Raw genomic sequence first — 22,286 nt, forward strand, 5'->3', positions numbered from 1 at the left:
TTTTTTTGTTCTTACATTATGTGATCCGTTTTCAGATATAAGTGTAACGGAGGTAACGGTAACTCTTAGCGAATTCACAACAGATACTAACACAGATGAATCTACTGATATCACTATAGCATCGACAACTTTAACAAATACCAATAAACATTCTGAACACACTACAGAAACCGAAACAAACACCGACGAAACTACCGAAAGTACTGAAGAATCCACAACTGTAACAAACACAAACAATAATGCTGAAAGCACTATTTATTCATCAACTACTGACATTGCAACTGAGAGTACGATTGATTCCACCACTGGAACAAATATTGTAGAATATAGTGAAAGTACGACCGTAACAAATACAGATAATGTAACAGAAATTAATTTAGATTCAACAACTGAAACAATTACTGATGAATCTACTGAAAGTAGTGTAGAACCCACAACTGGAACAAATATTGAAAGTACTATAGTTTCAACAACTGAAACAAATACTGATGAATCTTCTGATAGTACTGTAGAAACAACTACAGATACTGCTACTGGTACTACTTTAGAATCTACGACTACAACAAATAATGACAATGGAACTGAAAGTACTACAGATTCAACAACTGAAACTAATACTGATGAAACAACTGAAAGTAGTGTAGAAACAACAACAGATAATACTACTGAAATAAGTATAGAATCTACCACCGGAACTAACAATGACAATGAAACTGAAAGTACTATAGATTCGACTACAGCAACAAATACTGGCGAATCCTTCGAAAGTACCATAGAATCTACAACTGGTACAAATACTGACGAATCTTATGAAAGTACTATAGAATCTACAACAGGAACAAATGGAGAAAATGCTTCTGAAAGTACTTTCGAATCGACGACAGGAACAAATACTGACAATGGAACTGAAAGTACAATAGAATCCACTACTGAAACGAGTACAGATAGTACTATTGATAGTACTATTAAATCCACAACTGGAGCAAATACCGACGATGAAACTGAAAGCAGTTTAGACAGCACAACTGGAACAAATACTGACAAATCATCTCAAAGTACTGTAGAATCTACAACAGACAGCTCTACTGAAACAACTATAGAATCTACAACGGGAATGAATACGGATGAATCTACAAGTGGCACAACTGATGTAGGTCTTCAGACTGGTAGCACAGAAATAGGTGTGTATTTTATAGTAGGTAATTAGTACATAAGTTATTCTTCCATAATATATTTATTCCTACACACTTAAGAGTTCTTTAGCTTGGGTATTCATCCACCTGATTTCTGTAGACGAATTGATTGACTATTGAGAAGCTCTACATAAATATTTCTTTAGATTATTGACCAACGAACTTGTGGGTAACCTGATGGCCACAATAATAACCCATAATACCAATATATTTGGATGACTTTCTAAAGTACACGTATTTCACCTTTCAAGAGGAAAAGTCTCCAAGTAACATTGACTCACCATATCAATGTTTGATTAAGATTATGCAAAAGCATAGCAAAATGACCTTCCGCAAACAAACGCGATACAATTCCACTTTTATGAAATTTTAGTAGTTATGATGAGTCAAGCAAGGCATGTTTCAAGTGATTAATGAAAATCCATAACTTTATTGCACTGTGTATGAGGTCGTCGCCAAATACGTGACATACGATGTTATGTCTAAGTAAACAAGTAATTTTGTTAGCCATGGCGCTCTTCAAGCCGAAAGATAACTAATAGTGCTCGGGAGAAAAGGGGGCAAGTACTATTGCAAATTAATACGAATTACAAGTCGTATATATTCAGCACCATAATTTATTCATGCAATGAGACTCACTTTGTTGGACCGATAATATTGAATTGAAATTCTATATTGTTATACCTTATTAATCGTGTGTTGTAGTCTGTCTGTATCTTTTTGTTATATCCTCCTTTTACCACTCACATTATTTTACTAAAATTATTTACGATAACAGGAACAGAAATAGTCTCGACAACAGATGCTGGGTTCAGTTCGACTGAAAGCTCTACTATAACAGAAGCTGGAACAACACAGACTGGAACCAGTGAATATGCCGAAACATTTTCCACCGAATCTAACGGACCAACATCATTAACGCAAGAAAGTACTACTGAAGGTAAATAAATCAAATAAATGCTATAATTCTTTCTAAAATTCATAAATCAAAGGATTATATGGTGGCCAAAACTTGATTGTGTTTGCCTAGTCTGACGGCCAATCAGCATGTCCTAAATTTTTAGATCCATAGAAGCAATTTTTAAGAAGACACGCGTAGCATCGAATATTGGGATTATATTTAATAGGTAATATTTTGAAGAGAACGGGTTTGATTTTCTGTGTGTTTTATAGATTACTCAAAACTACTTAACCGATTTTATGAATATTATCTGCAGTGATTAATATAGGCTACATTTTTTTCTAAAATTTGACACTTTCTATTTGTTCTTCGAAAGTTTCTTCAATTGGGCAGTCATTATTGGACGTGCACTGCAAAAGCTATATGGGGCTTGGCTATATAATATTAAAGAGATTCTTTGAAGTTCAAAATAGTTCAGGTTGCTCAAAAAATATTATATGCCAATCCAATTGACACTTTGTTACATTTAAAACATATTTACTTTTATATACTTCAACAGAATATACGTAATATTAATTAAATAGAGACAAATAAGGTTTTCGACGTAATTTAAGTCGCTAATAAGGTTGAGATATACGAGTAAGTAAGCTGACATTTGAACAAACGTATTGCACAACAAAATTAAGTGGTACTTAGATTTACTTTTTCTAATAGTATCTAAATATATCTATAATATCTGTAATAATGTTCGGAGATATTCATTTTTATTTTAATTATTTCTGATGTTAAATAAAAATAAATACAAAAAAAAACAACGGACTTCAAAAAACACTTTTCCAAAACAATAAATGTCATATGCACTAAAAACCAAAAAAAAATATTGCGTATTTTTATAGAATCTAATTAATTAATCTAATTCTAGTCACAATTATTGTTATTCTTGAAATCGGTGGCCTCCCGCCGCCTTGTCACGTTGTGCGTGCCACACAAGCATATCTCACCTACAGCTATGTATATATGTAGTTACAAACCTACCTTGGCTGACATCCACTCCAACATATCAAACGACAACAATTTAAATTATTGTTATTTTTTGACTTTTAGTGTACACACTAATAATTTGTCTAAATATATTGTGTAGACCTACTAAACTTTGCAATGCAGTAATGAACGTAAGCTAATGATTACAGACATTAGAAATTCGTTAATTTGCATCTTAGAATTGAAGAGTTTCGTTACTTTGTCATGGATTCCATGACAAAGTAACGAAACTGATTCCATTCCAAACTCTCACCAAACGACCTTTGAAGTATGTATATCCTTTCCAATAAATAATAATCATCAAAATCGGTTCGCGCGATATTGAATTATTCGTCCATTTGTCGCGCACATACTTTTAGCAAATGGTATTCTAATGGATGCCATTGTCAGATCTAGACCAAATTACAATTGGACCACACGGGAAGCACCAGCTTTCAAAAAAAGAATAATAAAAATCGGTACACACAGTCGAAAGATCTCAGGTAACAAACATAAAAAAACATACTGACGAATTGAGAACCTCCTCCTTTTTGAAGTTGGTTAAAAAGCCACCAATAGTCATCATAATATGGATAGTTAATATCTAATAGAAAATCGTGTTTTAATGGTAATTTTATGTTTTAGCTCAATTGGACTGGAAATCAACTGTTGAAGTATACACTCAACGGCAGAAATGTAAGATTAGGCGTAAGATCGCTAAATGCACGGATATTCGGATATATCCGTACGGATGCTGTCCTGACAAACGAACACCTGCGAACGGGCCTTTCGATCTAGGTATTGGTCTTTATTTAAATATTACTTTTTCACTTCTTTTTGTTCTTTCTTAACTAATAAATAGAGAATTGAATCATGGATGTTCCATTAACTGAATTATAATCAGCAACCGATTGCTGACAAACGGACTCAGTATCTACTATCTTAAAATTTCCTACTATGCAAGACGAAACTGAAATATGAATATGATTTATCTCCAAATAGAAATAAATTAAAAGGTGTACTTTATAGGCACTTCCCAATAAACTATCTACAGATAGAGATAAGTTACTATCTTATACTGTAAGTAATTAGCTGCCAGTAATCTGAAGCTGTCCCAATATACCCGATAAGTCATTCTTATTGCCAATTCACTATTGCAATTTCCATACAAACTTCTATCCCTGGTAAGCTATACGTCGTCCCATTGACAGACAGCGTGTACGGATAAGATGAGTTAACGTCGATAAGTTTATTGGGACAGAAAAGTCAACGATAGTTACGATTTTTTATCTCATGGAGATATTGGAATATTGGGAAAGGCCGTAAGTCAACGATCTGGGCACGCAATAAAAAAAATGAATGCAACAGCTACAAAAAATAAAAGTTTACTTTTGTTGTAAGGTTGTAAGAACATTACGACGTGCGCTGACACAAAGTACGGTTGCTGTCCCGACGGTGTATCACCAGCTCTGGATGATAAAGGAGCGGGCTGTCCTGTCACACCCTGTAACGAGACGCTCTACGGCTGCTGCAAGTCTGACAACATTACTGCTGCTACTGGAAATGATGATGAAGGATGTCCCGTAATACCAGCCTGCAAGACTACAGAGTAATTTAACTAAATAGTAACAAATATTTAATGGAGTTTCAACAATTTCAAAATATTCGTTTAATTTTGTGTAAATGTGTATTTTCGAAATCTTAGGGTATCCCATGTGCTGGCCATCTCTGCTTGGTCACGTTCTTCGGTTTTGAAGGTCCTGTCCGTAATTCAAGGATTTCGTTAGGTTACTTCTTTATTGCGGTCGTAAGTGGTAGGCTAATAATTGTCAGATTGAAGATCTGGTCCGACATGCGGCTAGGTGATCGTCGGCGTGATCTTCTGCTTTCCACCTTGCCTATTACTATCAACTTGTCTAAATTACTCGAAAGGCGTCGGTCTAAGTGGTAAAAATACCCCAAGAACTTTTGATAGCAAATTGTGAACAATCTAGTGCCCATGCGAAGTTACTCCTCCGAGGCATCCTTCTCCAACACCACATCTCAAACGCCTCAGGGTTTTTCTTTTCTGCCGCTTGGTGCTGCTCATATGAAAATAGAAGTTCTTTCTCAGCTTTAGTCACGGATCATCGCTGTTGGTATCGACTAGTCGACGAAACTGATTTAAATAAAAAAAAATCATAATGTCTCACGAAAGCGAATCCTTACACAAATAATAAGGTCAAGCTCTAAAGGTTGATGCATCCAATATACGATATTTTATATTTATGCATTTAATTCTTTATTATTTTTCATGAAATAATTTATATTATTCAAACACGACTCATATATTTGATGCAGCACCGTACAACCAAATTTGTTATTTATATTACAGCGATTGTAAAATACTCTATTTGATTGAAAGAAGTGGCCGTTGAGTTTCTTATTATGTTGTTCTCACGAGCGCAACTTTTTACGAACATATAGCAAATTCAGTAATTTAGAAGAAATATTTATAGTGACGATTCAGAAGCGCTTAGTTTAAGCCTGAAGGTTATTTGACTTTGACTTGACTTTAAAGAAAGATTTAATAATTTAATTCTCGGATTAGTTACCCTAAATTTAATAAATTTGAATATTACTTATAATGTCATCACCAAAATTCTTTTTTCAGATTTGGCTGTTGCGAAAATGAGACCATTTCCGCTTCAGGACCTAACAAGCAAGGATGTCCTGAAACAGGTATGTAAACGTCTATTACTTAAACAAGAACATAATATTATATTCAACAACGATTGAATCTGTACAGACAATATGTACACAAAAACCCAACTAATTATATACTCTATAACCAAGCTATCCATTGGTGAAAACGACTTGAAAATTGGTGTAATAGTTTTTGAATTTATCGCTAACAGTTTTATAATAAAATGTAGTGATAAATAATACTTTATTTTGTTCTAGAAGTAACAACGACAGAAGGTACTACAGAGTATTCAGAGATTTCCACCACCTCGACAGGTATTTATTATCTTTATGAGTTAATACCTACAGATAAAAGATTACTGGTAGCTTTTATGAGCAAAAAGTGACGAGACGAGTTTAGCGCCTCTTAGAATTCTTGATTGAACTCGATATTCTGACTACGCAATATACCTCTTCACTTTGACACATAAATAACGGTACAAGAATTTTATGATTGTTTTGACCCCTCCCCCGTCATAGCTGGTCATATTTGTAAGACCCTCCCTTACTTAGTGTGATGTTAGATATTTCGCAATTATACATTTAATTTAAATAATACTATGATTTATAAACGTTATTGTTATGTAACATACTCATAACATATAATTTTTTTCAGAAACCCTTACAACAGACAGTTCGACAAGCTTCACAGGTATGTTAATATTTGAATTTTGTAACAACGCTGTTCTGTCAATAGAAAAAAAACCGGTTGGTATGTATTCTATGTAGGTATTCGGGAATAATGTAGTCTAAAGGCATCAGGCAAGGAGTAAAATGAAATAATGACATATGACATATTATAAAATCATTCAGAAAAACAACGTATTTCTGAATGATTTTATAATATGTCGTAATAAAATGCTAAGGATTAATGTCGTATTTGTGTAAAAAGCTATTATATTATTCTACCTACTAAGCTAGAGGTCCCGGGTTCGAATCCCGGTAGGTGCAAGCATTTATATGATGAATATAGATGTTTGTTTCCGAGTCATGGATGTTTAAATGTATTTATGTATGTTTAAGTAAGTATATTGTATTAAATATATCGTTGTCTTGTAACCCATAACACAGGCTATATATGCTTAACTTGGTGCAAGATAATTTGTGTAAAAAGTGTGTCAATATTATTATATTATCGCTTTATAAATGCAAATTTTTTAAAGTTTTAAAATGGATATAGTATGTTATCCTTAAGAGATATGTATATGCCATGGCAGACTTTTGTGTAGACGCACTTATATATAAGATACACAGTTTCACCAAAAATTATTTTGTTATATCTCAAAGGGTTTACACAGCGTTTTCGTTGAAAGCCCCTAAACGGTTTATTTTTTCCGACAGCTCCAACAAGTATCGTTAATGATTGTAAAAATGTATGCAACAACTTAACATATTTCACCACCAAGAAAATCGGTGCAGTAGTTATGAGTTTATCGCGAACAGACAGACAGACAGATGCGGCGAAGGACTTTGTTTCATAATATGTAGTAATAAAATACTAATTAGTAATTAAAGTGAAACTTTTATTATTTCGCCTAATATTCTTCGTCCATCCGTCGCATGTCGTATAACAGCCGCGAAGTAAGAGTGAATTTCAATTTCATATACTGTTTTCAAGTCACGTTGCCTGAGTGGCTTACGGCGCCGCTGGTTCCCGAGAGGGAGAGTAGGTTCGAACCCTACTCTCCCTCTCGGGAACTGACAATTGTTTTTTTTTTTACATTATAATTTTTAAGGATAAGTAAAACATATTATATATAATTTGTTGGTGTCATTTCTAATATACTAGAAACTATCAAAATCTAAACTTCGGAAATATATTATGGTGCTCTGAGAAGAAGCGGCGCAAGAAACTCTCCCAGCATTCTTCTTTTTTGCGCTCTTTTTAATAAAATATGTAACAATATTGTACTGTAATTGTTATTGCTATAAAATAAATAAAACATTTAATTTTTTTATAGATAATGCCTGAACACTGGCAGGTACTTTATTATAAAAGTGTATACATTTACCCTTATATATGTATTTTATACATATGTATTTTATGAAGCCTGCTAGAATTAGTTACAAGCAATCCCTTATTTCTAATGTTATTATATGTTATTTTGTGAAAAATGTTTCACTTGCATTATGGTTTCCTCCTCCTCCTCCTCGCGTCGGTTTCCTCAGTGCTGAGGGTCGTGATCATCTCGACAGAGTACTTTGTTGCGTATTATTTGCCGCCATCTGCCCAAAAAAGTTTAACTTTAAAGTTTATTCTATATCACCTTCAATTATTTTTTATATTATTTCCTTAGACCTAGAAGCCGAGACTACAACAGTGGTCTACACCGAAAGTACAACAGGTATTTAAAAATATTTTTATGTATAATACAGTTTTATAAGATTTCACAGAACTTATATTCTTGAAACTAATATAATATATAAAAATACGAAAGAAATAAAGTTAATTACCACAAAAATTTACTATAAGAATTAAGTCATCGTCAAAACACGCATTCAACTCTCAAAAATGCATTTTATTTGTATAATAATTTTAAAATGTTAATTAAATTTTAAAATTATTTTTCTACCTAGCCTACCAGTTATAGGCTCCTTTGTACTGTATGCAGGTTAGATTATGGGTACCACAACGGCGCGTATTCCTGCCGTGAAGCAGTAATGTGTAAAAATTACTGTTTCGGTCTGAAGGGTGCCGTAACTAGTGAAATTACTGGGTAAATGAGTCTTCACATCTTATGTCTCAAGGTGACTACCGAAATTATAGTGCCGCTCAGATTTTTTGCGTTTCTCAAGAATCCTGAGCGGCTCTGCATTGTAATGGACAGGGCGTATCAATTACTATCAGCTGAACGTCCTGCTCATCTCATCCATTATTTTCATAAAAAAAAATATCTTAAGGCGCATAATTCATCCGACACCTGCTGTTATTGGTGTGGGAGATAGGTTATTAATATAATGCACAATATCTGTTTAATTTGTGCTGCCCTAGAATATATATATGTATTTAATAAAATTAATAAAACCTGAAATTAAAACAACACGACAGAGGTGAAATCTCCATCAAAGCCAAAAGTTCGAGAGTTAAAGAGAGTCAAAAGGACGTTACATAGCCAAGCGTGACAAGTCAGTCTAATTAAATATCCATAAAATAATATGATCAGCGCGCCTAAAGAAGTTTCACTACAAGAAAAGACTTAAATATTTTTTATAGAAGTTTGTCCTCCACAAACGAGCATTCCTAATGTTAAGTAATCACCGCCGCCCACATTCTCTTGCAACACCAGAGGAATAACAGGAGCGTTTCTGGCCTTTAAGGAAGGTGTACGCGCTATTTTGAAGGTACCCATTCCACAGCTTTGTTGTACGTGGATGAAAGTTCCTTAAAACCGCACTGTGGAGGAACGCCACATATCCAGATAGTAGGGATGATATTATAATTTGTGGCGTGTCGTGCGAAGGTGGAATTTGGCGGTAGGAATCAGGTGAATTCGCTCTCCGGAACAGTCTCCGTGATAAATGCGGTAAAAGCAAGGTATCAAAGCAACGCCAAGTGATCTAAATCTACAAAACACAGAATTATAATTCTTCAATCTTCATATTATATTCGCTTACAATCTCATATTAACATACGTGAATGTATTAAAATTATAATTAAATCAAAGTCTCATCAATCCGCTATTTCATTCTAATGATTTTTAATTTCTCCCTCAGATGTTACGACAGACGACTGTACCGCTTCTGAATTTGGATGTTGCCTTGATAACATCACTGAAGCTTCAGGACCTAACGGCCAGGGATGTCCATGCAGTATATCTGAATTTGGCTGTTGTCCTGATAATGTCACAGCAGGTAATACATCACTTCATCATCATTATTTTTTGTTTTAATGGAAAAGGAGAACAAACGAGCGTACGGGCCACTTGGTGTTAAGTGATCACCGCCGCCCACATTCTCTTGCAACACCAGAGGAATCACAGGAGCGTTGCCCGCCTTTAAGGAAGGTGTACGCGCTTTTTTTGAAGGTACCCATTTCGTATCGTCCCGGAAACACCGCATAGGGAAGTTCATTCCATAGCTTTGTAGAACGTGGAAGAAAGATCCTTGAAAACCGCACTGTGGAGGACAGCCACACAACCAGATGGTGGGGATGATATCCTAACTTGTGCCGTGTCGTGGGAAGGTGAAATTCGGCGGCAGGAATAAGGTGAAATAGCTCTTCGGAACACTCCCCACGATAAATACGGTAGATGACACACAATGAAACGATGTCTCTACGCAACGCCAAGTGATCCAGCAGTTCACAGAGCACTGGGTCCCCGACAATTCGAGCTGCTCTGCGTTACATGCGGTCAAATGGATCGAGCTGATACTGGGGGTGCGCCAGACCCGTGATGACAGCAATAATTATTTCAGCCGGAAGACGTCCACTGATCGATCCTATCCATATCTCATCCAACCTTTTCCGGTGATCTTGACCAGATCGTCGATTACATAACTCTATTCGGTTCATTATTGACCACAAATTATTTTTCCGCTTTTGCAGATATATTTAAGATTTTGTACCGAAATAGTTCTAATGAGAAGCCCTGCTCCACTGTCAAACTGTCTGCTAACAGTAGTAATTTTTCACAGTGTGTATTGCTGTGACGATACCATAATGATAGACTCACCAAAACAATAAGTATATTGTTAACTCCATAAAGAATAGATCAAAACACAACTATGTAATTTTCGCCTGTCCCTTGCAAACCGACCATTTGTGACACCGTAGACTTAAAAGTGGTAACCGTAGTATTGCAAATATAACAATCCAAGGAAGCCAGATAGACTGGCGCCGTAACGCGTTACGTTACAGCGAAAGTTATCACTTCAACAATGATGATAGTAGTTATTTCAAATTTAATATTAATTTTAGCTATAGGTCCAAATCTAAAAGGCTGTGGATGCATCACGTCTAAGTTTGGATGTTGTTTGGACGGTGACACTCCTGCGCATGGACCGGACCTGGAGGGCTGTTGTGCGCAGTCTCCGTTTGGATGTTGCCCTGACAACTACAAGGCAGCTGAAGGACCACATCTTGAAGGTTTGAACTTGGCATAAAGGCATAATAGGCATTTATTTTCTCAAATTTTATTCCTTTAGAATTCTTTTGTTATCTTCTCTTATTTGAGAGAAAAGAAGCGGCGCAAGAATTATCCCAGCATTCTTTTTTGTGCTCTCTTATTAAAATATGCAATATTTGATGAATACATCGTACAGATGTTATACAGCGTAAAGATCTCGGTTGGCAGGTAAGGTGCATATGAAGTTGGCAACGTTACCTCTCTGTATGGTCAATCTTATCCTGTGACAGAGGTACGTACCAGACCTTGGGTCACCTGTCAAATCAGTTAAACGCTTGAATACCTCTGCTATGAGTCTTTGTACCGATGAAGCCCAAGGACCCATCGTCTCCACCCCAAAGGTAACAAATATGTATCCATCACCGAGTGATGCATATTTCCTCCGCCTTTGATTTTCGGAATAGATAAATAACAGAATAACTTATTTTTGAACTTGATTTCGTCGAGATTGTCTCACGCCGGTAAGTAATAGGTACGAAGGAATTTTCTGACTCTTTCGTAACATAAAACTAAATTTCAGGATGCAGTTGCCAGACCGCCCACTTTGGCTGCTGTCCGGACAACGTCACCATCGCACGAGGTCCCAATAACGAGGGTTGTGGATGTCATTACACCGAGTATGGATGCTGTCCTGATAGGTAATTTGTTTCTAAAATAAATTTCTTAAGGACTCTATAGAAGATCAAATGAAATACGTTATAATTTTTAAAACTTTAAACAAAAATTTGGTTGTATGATGTAGCTCTCTCTTTGTCTAGTATTTAGAATAGTATGAAATAATATTATTTTTACTAACCCAATGAAGCAGGATTTTATATTTACAGTATTTTATCATGCTAAAAAAATTCTTAATGTGTCTCTATTTTAATTTATTCTGGCGAGCTAGATCCATAGTGGATAATTATTTTGAATTAAAATTTACGTCATTGTATAGTCTAATAAATTTTTCAGACTCTAAAGATGATTGACAAAATTATTGGGGATTTGTTTATTTTTCAAATAAACAAATCCCAAATAATTTTTAAACAAATAACTAAATAAAATAAAAGGTCGCTCGATGTTCAGTGAAGTCAGTCTCATTTATATAAAATGAATATGTGTTTTTTTTAATGTTGTGGTACTCATTATCTAGCCGGAATCCTGTGTAAAGGAGCCTCCCACTGGTAGATTAGACTAGTAATTATTTTTGTCCTATGTATCCTCTCAAATGCTTGGAAGTGGGCCTTTTACTGTATTTTAAAATGCTTTCATGTTATTTTCTAACTTACAGTATGCCATAAATCTGCATTAAAACGTACACAAAAGTTAGCATACCTACGTCATACTTTGTAATTGTACTTTGTGAGAATAATCTATTTTCCTACCCCCTTATTCATAATGGTCCGCTAACTTTAAACAGCCGCTAAGGAGTGTTTTTTCTTATTCTGACTTAGGTCAAAAGAAGAAGACAGAGTGAGAATTAGCAATGCTTGAAGTTAGCAGACTATTATGAATAAGGGGGCTAATCTATATCTAAGCTATTACGTAAATTTTTTCGTGATACATACCTATAATTGTATAGGTATGTGTCATCGGAGACCTTTCCGCTCAATAACCCTATCTTAATTTGAATACAAAAAATATATTGGTACTTTCAATTTGTATCATTATGAGTTATGACGTTTGGTTCTTTTATTTTTAGCCATCTTTGCGAGATTTTTACAAAATTGTTCCTTCAGAAAAGTAGAATAGCACGAGGAATAAATCATTTTAATGATTTTTGCTTCGTTAGGCCAAAGAAGTATAACTTCTTGCGTGCATACATAAGTACACACACCCTTTTTTTTTCGTTTACCAGACATACAGCAGCGACTGGATATAACTATGAAGGCTGTGGCTGCCACACGTATCAATTCGGGTGCTGTCCTGACGGTGTGACGATATCCAGTGGCCCCGGTCTCGCGGGCTGTCTCTGCCAGCATTCTCCATTCAAATGTTGTGGTGATGAAGTCACAGCGGCTACTGGACCGGATGGAGCAGGATGTAACTGCGCGAACAGTAAATATGGCTGTTGTCCTGATGGAACTACTGCTGCAGCAGGGCCGAAATTCCTGAACTGTACAAATATACCGATAAATAGACAAGGTAATGCTACAAATGTAAGAAGGGTGTGGAGTAGAGAGTTCGCTTTATTGTGTGTCTTCTACCGCATTTATATATAAGCACAATAGTATAGTCAGGCCATAAGGCTTGGTACAATAAAATAATTCAACCAACTTATATACACATTCAATTCACACAAAATATTACCTTAATCTTAAATACAAAAATAAAAGAAAAAACATAAGTTTTTTCTATGGGAGAGGAGGACAAGTGCGTCACTTGTTGTTTTTTTATCACCGCGAGCCATTCCTGTTGTAACAAGAGAAGAATCACAGGAGCGTTGCCAGCCCTTTACTTAACTTTACACGCTTTTTCTTAAGGTACCCATGTCGTATCGTTTCGAAAACAGCGCACAAGGAAGGTCAATCCACAGATCTTACAAAACCGCACTGCGGAAGAACGCTTTACGCTACACATCCAGATAGTGGGGATGATATCTTAACATTCTTTTTCTATCTCGCTGTATATCCGTTAGAGATTTTCTTCTCTCTTGCATTACATAGATTTTTCTTTGAATTAAATTTGATAAAATAACCAACGCAAGAGAAAAGTAGTTGTTTTGTTTATAATATTACTTGTATAATATAAGGAGACTTATTTTTTCAAATTATTACAGAGGCTTGTAGTCTGCCGAAGGACAGCGGCGAGTATAACACTAACGTCATAGACCGTGCAGTCGTCACAACTAAGAAGTGGTACTACGACATGACGTACGGTGGATGCGCACCTTTCTGGTACTTGGGCTTCAAGGGCAATCCCAACAGGTTCTCAACACAAGAAGAGTGTCAAGATGTCTGCGTTCATCCAGCGCCTAGAGGTAGAGGGTATATTATGCATAGTTCTTAAATAAGAGTCAATTTTATTTGTCCTTTGAAGTAGTGCAAAAAGAAAGTTGGAAAATTTTAATATTTATTAATATTTGTCGTCTCCAATCCGGGGTATAAACAGGAACACCCCTTTGTTGCATTGGTTCATCATCAGCCGGAAGACGTCCACTGCTGGACAAAGGCCTCCACCAAATACTCATCCAACGTATTCCGGCGATCTTAATCAGATCGTCGGTCCATCTTGTATGGGGATCCATCCATGGGTTGGTGTGTGCTTTGACGTCAAGTGAGATTTCTTCTTTTTAGTTCTCCAGACTTCTTCCTTATACTTTGGTAGGGGCCTCTCCGCACTACTACTACGAATCTACGCACGCATGTAGAAGTCCCAAAACGGTTGTGGAGGTACCACTAACCGGCTCCTTGAGCAAATCGAATTGACTACAGATTCCTCGTTGCAGCTGATCTCCATGATAAGGATTCTTGGTGATCTCAACGCACACCACATTGGATTGTACGGCTCATCATCACACGATCAAATTTGAATGTCATTGAAACCGATATATATTTTGTTCATAGACGCGTGTAAATTGCCGTCATCAAAAGGCTCGTGCACAGGATATAATGTGAAATGGTACTACGATTCTAACCAAGAACGATGCGCCAAGTTTATCTACGGCGGCTGCCTCGGCAATGATAACAGATTCGACTCCGAGGAACTATGTCAAGCCAGTTGTAGGCCTGAGAAGACTGAAGGTTTGTGTCGATATTAATTATTTTACTAGTCACGCGTCCGTTCTGAGAGTTCTTACAGAGCGTCGTGGTATTTCCGACAAATATAATAAACTTAAATATTATATTGATACCAGTGGGAGGCTCCTTTTGCACAGGATACCGGCTAGATTATGGGTACCAAAACGGTGCCTTTTTCTGCCGTGAAGCAGTAATGTGTAATCAGTACTGTGTTTCGGCCAGAAGGGCGCCGTAGCTAGTGAAATTACTGGGCAAATAAGATTTAACATCTTATGTGTCAAGGTGACTTGTGAATGTTTCTGGCAAATAAAGAACTTTGACTTCGAATTAAATATTTAAGGCATGTAAATAGTTTAAGAAGTTCATTAATATTTCTAGAGCAATGCAAACAGCCAATTGAACAAGGAAGCTGCGCTGGCTCCTATCTCCGTTGGGGCTTCAACCCGGAGACGCGAAAATGCAGTCAGTTCATCTGGGGCGGGTGCGAGGGTAACGCAAACAGGTTTAATTCTGAAGCTGCCTGTATGATGCAATGCAATGCGCCTGGAGTACCTCAAGGTATGTATCAATGAAATCAGTATAATATAGTTTTAATCTTATTTGTCATAGGGAAATGGGCGTTCAATAAAATGCATCCTCCCTCAAGTTTGTACGATTTGTGAGGCATTCATTTACCAGTGGGAGGCTCCATTGCACAGGATGCCGGCTAGATTATGGGTACCACAACGGCGCCTATTTCTGCCGTAAAGCAGTAATGTGAAAGCATCACTGCGTTTCGGTCTGAAGGGCGCCGTAGCTAGTGAAATTAGTGGGCAAATGAGACTTAACATCTTATGTCTCAAGGTGACGAGCGCAATTGTAATGCCGCTCAGAATTTTTGAGTTTTCAAGAATCCTGGGCGGCACTGCATTGTAATGGGCAGGACGTATCAATAACCATCAGCTGTACGTCCTGCTCGTCCCTTATATTATTTAAAAAAAATGTAAGAAAACGCATGATTTGATAGCAATTCCGAAAGCTTTATGAGAGGAATTCGCATGTATGAATGAACAGGGCATAGAAAGTTAACACCTAGTAAGTAGAACCTCGTTAAGTCGAACCTCGATTAGTTGAAAATTTCCAAATCTCGAAAAAATGTTTTTTTCCCTTCCCTTCAAACACCAAAACTTCCGTTACTCAAAATCTCAACCCTTTCTCTATTAGTAGAATAATCAGTGAGTCCCTCCAAGCCATTTTAGTACATATCTTATCTCCATAAATTGAAAAATTTTTTTTTACCTCTGTATCTCGAGCATAGCAATGTTTTATTTTACAACCTTTTCAACTCTATTATTTGAGAACTCTATTATTTATTACCTCTGTAGTTCGAAGAAAAATATGTTACCGACCTTAAGAATTTGCCGATAGTATACAATTTAGAATTACCACGAATTAATATACTTTAACATGCGTTTGCTTTCTTGGTGTCAGGTGTTTGATTTTATTATTTTTGTTTAATATTATAATTTCTGGGAAGAGGTGAGACAGTTGCTCATGGGCATCCGCAACACCAGGGATCAAGAAATGCGTTGCCGGCCTTTAAGTTGGGAGTATGTTCCGAGTTTGAAAGTTCTTAAGTCATATCGGTTCGGGAAAACAGCAAGTAACTGATTCCAAGTTGTCATGCGAGGTAAGATGTTTCTCGCAAAATCATCTGAACAACTCATTTGACTACTACCCGTGAAATATGCGGTCAAAAGTTGAAGAGAGAGCCCACATCTCTACGAAACGGCAAAAATCAAGCTGATCGGAGATGACTTTATCGATTAATTGATATTTAACTAATTTCTTTACAACTTTCTTGACTTGGATTTTCATTGTTGTTTTTTTATCATATTATGCACTTTATTAACATCGTAGTTATGAAGTAGTTTAGAATTTAGACAATCATATAATATACTATTTTCTTTTTTTTAATCTTCTCGCATGTTGTGTTTTCTACTTCTTATCTTTATTATCTAACATTTTTCTTTCTTGTTCCTTCAGGTGATGGTTTTATTTTTATTAATATTTACTTTATGCACTTGTGATTGGGTAGTGACTATCTCAATATTTTAATGCCAGTTTTTATTACGATTGGTAACAAAAAATATAAATTTTCTACAAGATATACAATTAAAGATGTAAATGTAAAAATCTTATTCGGTTTGTTTCGGTACAGTTCTTTGATCTTATTATTAACTTAGTCAAATGTTTTGAGTTTTCTTTTGTGTTAATTCCGCCAATATTTGTCTTTAAACTATTCGACACGTATATCGCCTCTACACGAGGCATCCTTAGGAGATGTTAACTCGCCAAACTCTGGCACGAGACGAGGCGAATATTGGCGGAATTTACACTAAAGAAAACTCAAATCATTTGGATAATTATGGATTTCAACAAAGTAACGCCTACTTCAATAAATTTTATTAACTTTATTTTATGAAATCTGATATAGTATGACTTTAACAAGACTTTGTTGTAATATTAATGACAAAAGCCTCAAGTATTCGTGATGATATTTTCATAGACACTCGTAGAACCTGAACAAATCTTTTTTTTTATATTGGTATTGTCACTTATCAATCACTGCATCTCTTCACTAACTGCACAGCACGATGCAAGTTGCCAGGACCAGTTGTTGGGACCAGCACGGGGAAGTATCCCATGTGGTCGTTCAAGCAAACAGAGAACAGATGTGTACCGTTCTATTACACTGGTGATGGTGGGAATGACAACATGTTTGAAAGTGAACAGGACTGCGTAGATGCGTGTCCTAGTGCCTATGGTAATTGCTTTCTATATAATCATTTTGTATTATAAAGTCAATCGAAATGCTTTATAATGTAATCAGGAATCTTCGAAACTGCTTTTTATTTCTTCGCATATATTTAAGACTAATTCTTATTCATCAAAGGATCTATAATTTATATTAACTCTCTATTCTACTTTTCATGTGATTATTATATTATATTTTGCATGTCGTGCCTCTTGATTAAAGATTATAGGGGCCTCCTATAGCTGGGAATCCAAGAGTTGGATTCTTGTAAGTTATTGGGAGAATTTTCACACGCATCCGATCCGTACCCGTAAAAATACGGTCCGGTGTAGTCTTAGAACTATTTCTAATATTTGAGGGAAAGAAATCGGATGATGAAGCCGGATCTAGTGCGTATAATAGAAATAGTTCTACGAATACTTCTGACCGTTTCACGGATACGGAACGTATTCGGATCGGACGTAGTGCGAAAGCGCTCTAACTCAAAACCCGGCACCAATTATCATCATAATCTCACAACATTACAAACAATATAATCTACTACAAGGATTGCGCTTTAGCGATTCTTAGGAAAATTTTCCCTCAGCTGAAGAAAATTGCAGATCACTCGAATGTTGTAAGAATTTTAGGTATTTACTTCAAACTTTCATATTCATTCATATATATATAAGCAGGAAACGGTATTATAATTTAGATGGTGTTATAATAAATCTTTATAACTACATTTTGTACGTATTTGTTTGTTTTTATACAGTTCCAGATGTATGCACCTTGCCAGCCCACCCAGGTGACTGCGACCGCTATGAAACACGATGGTTCTTCGATACGAAGCTGACAAGGTAAATATATTTATCCTTCGTGTTCAAAAGACACAACCATTGAGGTAATGTATGTATATCGGGCTACGTACTTTGCCACATCATCTCTGGACATTGCTGGAACGTGAAGTCCCCTCCCGTTCCCCTTTCACCCCCTCGCGATCGCCCTGTTTCGTTCACGACTGCAACACTCTGAATTCTTGGGTTTTACAAGAAACCTGCGCGGCATTTCATTGTTATGGGCAGGGTGCATCAATTGCCATCAGCTGAACGTCCAGCTCGTCTCATCTGGCACGAGACCTGTGCCAGATTGTGGCGAGACTGAGGATGCCTCGTGTCAAGGCGAAACACGTGTCGAATTGTTTAAAAACAAATATTGGCGGAATTAACACTAAAGAAAACTTAAATCATTTGTATAATTATGGATTTCCGCAAAGTAACGCCTACTTCAATAAATTTTCACCCCTAATTGTCATAAAAAGGGGCCTGAACTTTACCCAACGTGTGGGGAATATACTAGCACATTCATTTCACCATACGATTCTTCATTGTCTTAGGTGTCGTCAATTCTACTACGGTGGGTGTGGAGGAAACGAGAACAACTTCGCAACAGAGGCCGAGTGTGAGAACAGATGCTCGGAGGAGGCAGCTGTCACCACCACAGTGCAGCCCACCAATCGCTATTGGAACGGTATGTTAAAATATGGCACTCAATATAAATAATAGCTGTGTTTGAAACTTATAAATCAAATTCAAATATTTTTATTCAAAATAGGGTATGATATCTCTTATTGACAGTCAAAAACCACCATCCATTCAAAAAAGAAGAATGGGCGCAAGAAACTCAGCGGGCTTCTTTTTTATACATAAAAAATTGGTTAGAATATAATATCGTACAATAAAATTTATTATTTACTAGCCTGAGGGTGCTTGCTCATTGCCAATATGTGGATTCATGTAGAAAGTCATTTATTTTATAGTAACCTTTACCACACAAACGTTTTTTAACATTTCGTAATACATTTGTTTTGAACATTATCTGGGATCTTGTTGTAAAAGCATAGATGCACAACGACCCATAAAAGACTTACTAACGAGCCGAGTAGTAGGCATATTAATTTGCGACGAGATTGAATATATAAGTACTTACTGACCTTAGTTTCTATGGTCTGTAGAAACATGATGAAACGGAAGAAGTTAGTAAAGATTACGAACCTAATTTTACGGAATTATCTAAATGATGAAACTGCAAACAAAATTTACTGTTTGTAGTTTTATTAGTGACAAAAAGTTACGATCTACATTAATTATAATATCTATATCGCACCTTTAATAATATATCATTTATATAAATATGATATTCATCATTAAAAATATCATTGTTATTTTTCTCTTCTTTTTAGTCTTTTTGCTCCATAATGGTGTAGACCTCTTGCTACTCTTCTCTTGAGCCACGAGCATTCAGTTCATTTCTGTTACACTTTTAATGTTATCTTTCCAACGCATTTGCTGTTGGTCGCTTCTCATCCCAAGTATACATGCCACTCTAGAAGACTATCTAATATCTGAATATGATGTATTCAGAACACTAATTAATTAAAATTAACACTTTTTATAAGGTACGTGCTCTTACTTGTAACGTGTACTCACTCATAGAAGAAGAAATTAGTGACTTTTGGTTACTATGACTACAAAAAAAGTTATTACGTTGTCATGAGTATAATGCGCAGTGGAAGCGTGCTGGGCCCATAACCTGTTATATGAGATAGAGCAGAGTATCAGCAGTAGGCTATGAGCAAATCAGTGCGTTCACCATTATTTAATATAAGAAAACAATTTTATAAATTAATTACAACTTTTTATTCTCATGACAACAATGATATTATATACAATAAAGAGGTAGATATCGCACTAGCGCGCGCAAAATGTTGTAGACAAATTCAGACAATTGTTGTAATTTCATTTAGTCGGCTAATAGCAGCGAGCTAAGCCGAACGTTTTCGTGGCGTGACAATTATAATCTAAAATGCCAACCTGTGTGTTAAGAAAGTGTAAAAACTATGTTTGCAAGATATATAAGAGTGAGGGTATTTCATACCATACGAAATTATATAAAAGAACATCGTATTTGTATTTTATCACGATTTTATTTCTTAATAGCTGACCCAGCAAACGTTGTATTGCCGATATTAAAATCGCGATACAAAAGTAACTGTTGATCGTAGATGGGTGAAAATTTGAATTTGTATGTATTTTTTAATGTTGTCTCATAATCAAACAAATTTAAAAAAAAATGTCAAAAAAATTAAAAAAAAAAATCGTGTGGACCACCCTTAACATTTAGGGGTATGAAAAATAGATGTTGGCCGATTCTCAGACCTACTCAATATACTCACAAAATTTCATGAGGATCGGTAAAGCCGTTTCGGAGAAGTACGGGAACGAACATTGTGACACGAGAATTTTATATATAAGATTTACAAATAAATTTCGAATTATTAACGTGGTGGTTCGAGCAAGATAGAGAATATAATCTCAACTGCAGCGCGACAAGGACAAATAGTATGTGTCATAGATTAATCAACCAGAAGTGAAATCGTAGGCAGAATACATAGTGGTTGTAACCGCTTTATTGCGGAACTTGAGTTTTCTTGTTAGTTAGTGAGCGTCTTTCTTAAATAATATTATGATGATTATAATAAGTTCTGGCTTTCAAAGTCTTATAATAACGGTTGTATAGAATGAGATTAGTAATAGCAGGCTATTTGATATTTTATTAGTACTTAATCTTGGAATGTATGTAACGTACTTAGAGGTCTACTCGCAAAATCGACAACGACATATTTGGAACGATACGATAATACTCCGAATATACCGCAACTACCCTGTCTGCTGCGGGATGATCAAGGTATTATATTTTAGGACAATTTAGGAAATTATGTTGTAGGGTAAGTAGCGGACGTAGACAGTAAGTGCTATCTGTTTGCGTAGGAGTTTTTTCAGTAAAACTGCCCTTTCGGTATATCCCATGCTAACTGCAGAAGAATCAATGGATCATTTTCTGTTTCTCCCATTATCTTATTGTAATAAAATCTCAACAAAAATACATTCATAAATAATATAATATACAAGAAATAATAATTGTAAACTTAAAACTTTTTGGGTGCCGTCGTTAGTAAAATTGTAAAAATGGAACCCTTACTGTTAATACATTTCGGTTTTGTTTTGATATGTCTGTATGTTTTTTATTATTTTATGTACAAATAATTTATATCATCAATATGGCTTTATATTTTAATCAACATTATTATTTTTTTAAATCAATAGCACCTAATTTACCTAATTTAAATGTAGTTTTACTACTTTATAACTTTTATTACATGAACTCATGAATTAGACATGACTCAGTAAAAAATCATATCTGGTGAATGATTCTGTGTTTTTATTATGCAAATACGGAGCAATTAGCAAATTAGACTTATCTCTTTTTCACTTGAGATAATTGCATTTACTATCCTTCTTTGACGTGTAATCGTAATGTAGTGTGCTATTGCAATGTTAAATTATTCATGTGTGCGTTTGTGTATCATTTACAAACACCGAATGTTGTCTAGGTAACCTATCTATACTTTTAAATATCATTGCATGACAACGTAATTACTTTTTTTGTAGTCATAGTAACCAAAAGTCACTAATTTCTTCTTCTATGAGAATGTGTCAGTCCCAAAAGAAGATCCAGTCGGCCACTAGCCAACATATCAGATTCATGACTTTACATTCTTCCAGATTATTGCGTGCCCGAAGCGGATCCAGGACCATGCACCCAGTTTGAGGAGATGTGGGCTTTCAGCGTGACGAGCGGCACTTGTAAAAGATTCCGCTTTGGAGGCTGTGGTGGTAACAACAACAGATTCCCCGACCTGAAAACGTGTTTGAGCATCTGCGCGCCAGACCAAGGTAAAAACCACCGAGTAGCAATATACTTCAT

The 22,286-nt window shown here is 35.8% G+C and overlaps 2 protein-coding genes across 2 annotated transcripts in view; one reads left to right on the forward strand and one right to left on the reverse strand.

Moving 5' to 3' along the window:
* LOC126966157 (baculoviral IAP repeat-containing protein 6-like) overlaps nucleotides 1-22,286 on the reverse strand; it is a 312,407-nt gene that overhangs the window by 29,191 nt on the left and 260,930 nt on the right. The gene's annotated exons all lie outside the window — the stretch shown is intronic.
* The window catches only part of LOC126966103 (papilin-like), a 52,073-nt gene that overhangs the window by 16,935 nt on the left and 12,852 nt on the right, over nucleotides 1-22,286 (forward strand). The window contains exons 12-30 of the mRNA XM_050809977.1: nucleotides 36-1,181; nucleotides 1,972-2,133; nucleotides 3,760-3,912; nucleotides 4,516-4,723; nucleotides 5,768-5,835; nucleotides 6,058-6,114; nucleotides 6,455-6,490; nucleotides 8,136-8,183; nucleotides 9,553-9,690; nucleotides 10,757-10,924; nucleotides 11,485-11,602; nucleotides 12,802-13,088; nucleotides 13,723-13,923; nucleotides 14,510-14,686; nucleotides 15,062-15,241; nucleotides 17,316-17,489; nucleotides 18,235-18,319; nucleotides 18,856-18,989; nucleotides 22,085-22,255. Coding sequence (XP_050665934.1) covers nucleotides 36-1,181; nucleotides 1,972-2,133; nucleotides 3,760-3,912; nucleotides 4,516-4,723; nucleotides 5,768-5,835; nucleotides 6,058-6,114; nucleotides 6,455-6,490; nucleotides 8,136-8,183; nucleotides 9,553-9,690; nucleotides 10,757-10,924; nucleotides 11,485-11,602; nucleotides 12,802-13,088; nucleotides 13,723-13,923; nucleotides 14,510-14,686; nucleotides 15,062-15,241; nucleotides 17,316-17,489; nucleotides 18,235-18,319; nucleotides 18,856-18,989; nucleotides 22,085-22,255 — 3,711 coding nt within the window. The remainder of the gene's footprint in view (nucleotides 1-35; nucleotides 1,182-1,971; nucleotides 2,134-3,759; nucleotides 3,913-4,515; nucleotides 4,724-5,767; nucleotides 5,836-6,057; nucleotides 6,115-6,454; nucleotides 6,491-8,135; nucleotides 8,184-9,552; nucleotides 9,691-10,756; nucleotides 10,925-11,484; nucleotides 11,603-12,801; nucleotides 13,089-13,722; nucleotides 13,924-14,509; nucleotides 14,687-15,061; nucleotides 15,242-17,315; nucleotides 17,490-18,234; nucleotides 18,320-18,855; nucleotides 18,990-22,084; nucleotides 22,256-22,286) is intronic.

Source organism: Leptidea sinapis, chromosome 9, assembly GCF_905404315.1.
Source record: "Leptidea sinapis chromosome 9, ilLepSina1.1, whole genome shotgun sequence".
NCBI lineage: Eukaryota > Metazoa > Arthropoda > Insecta > Lepidoptera > Pieridae > Leptidea > Leptidea sinapis.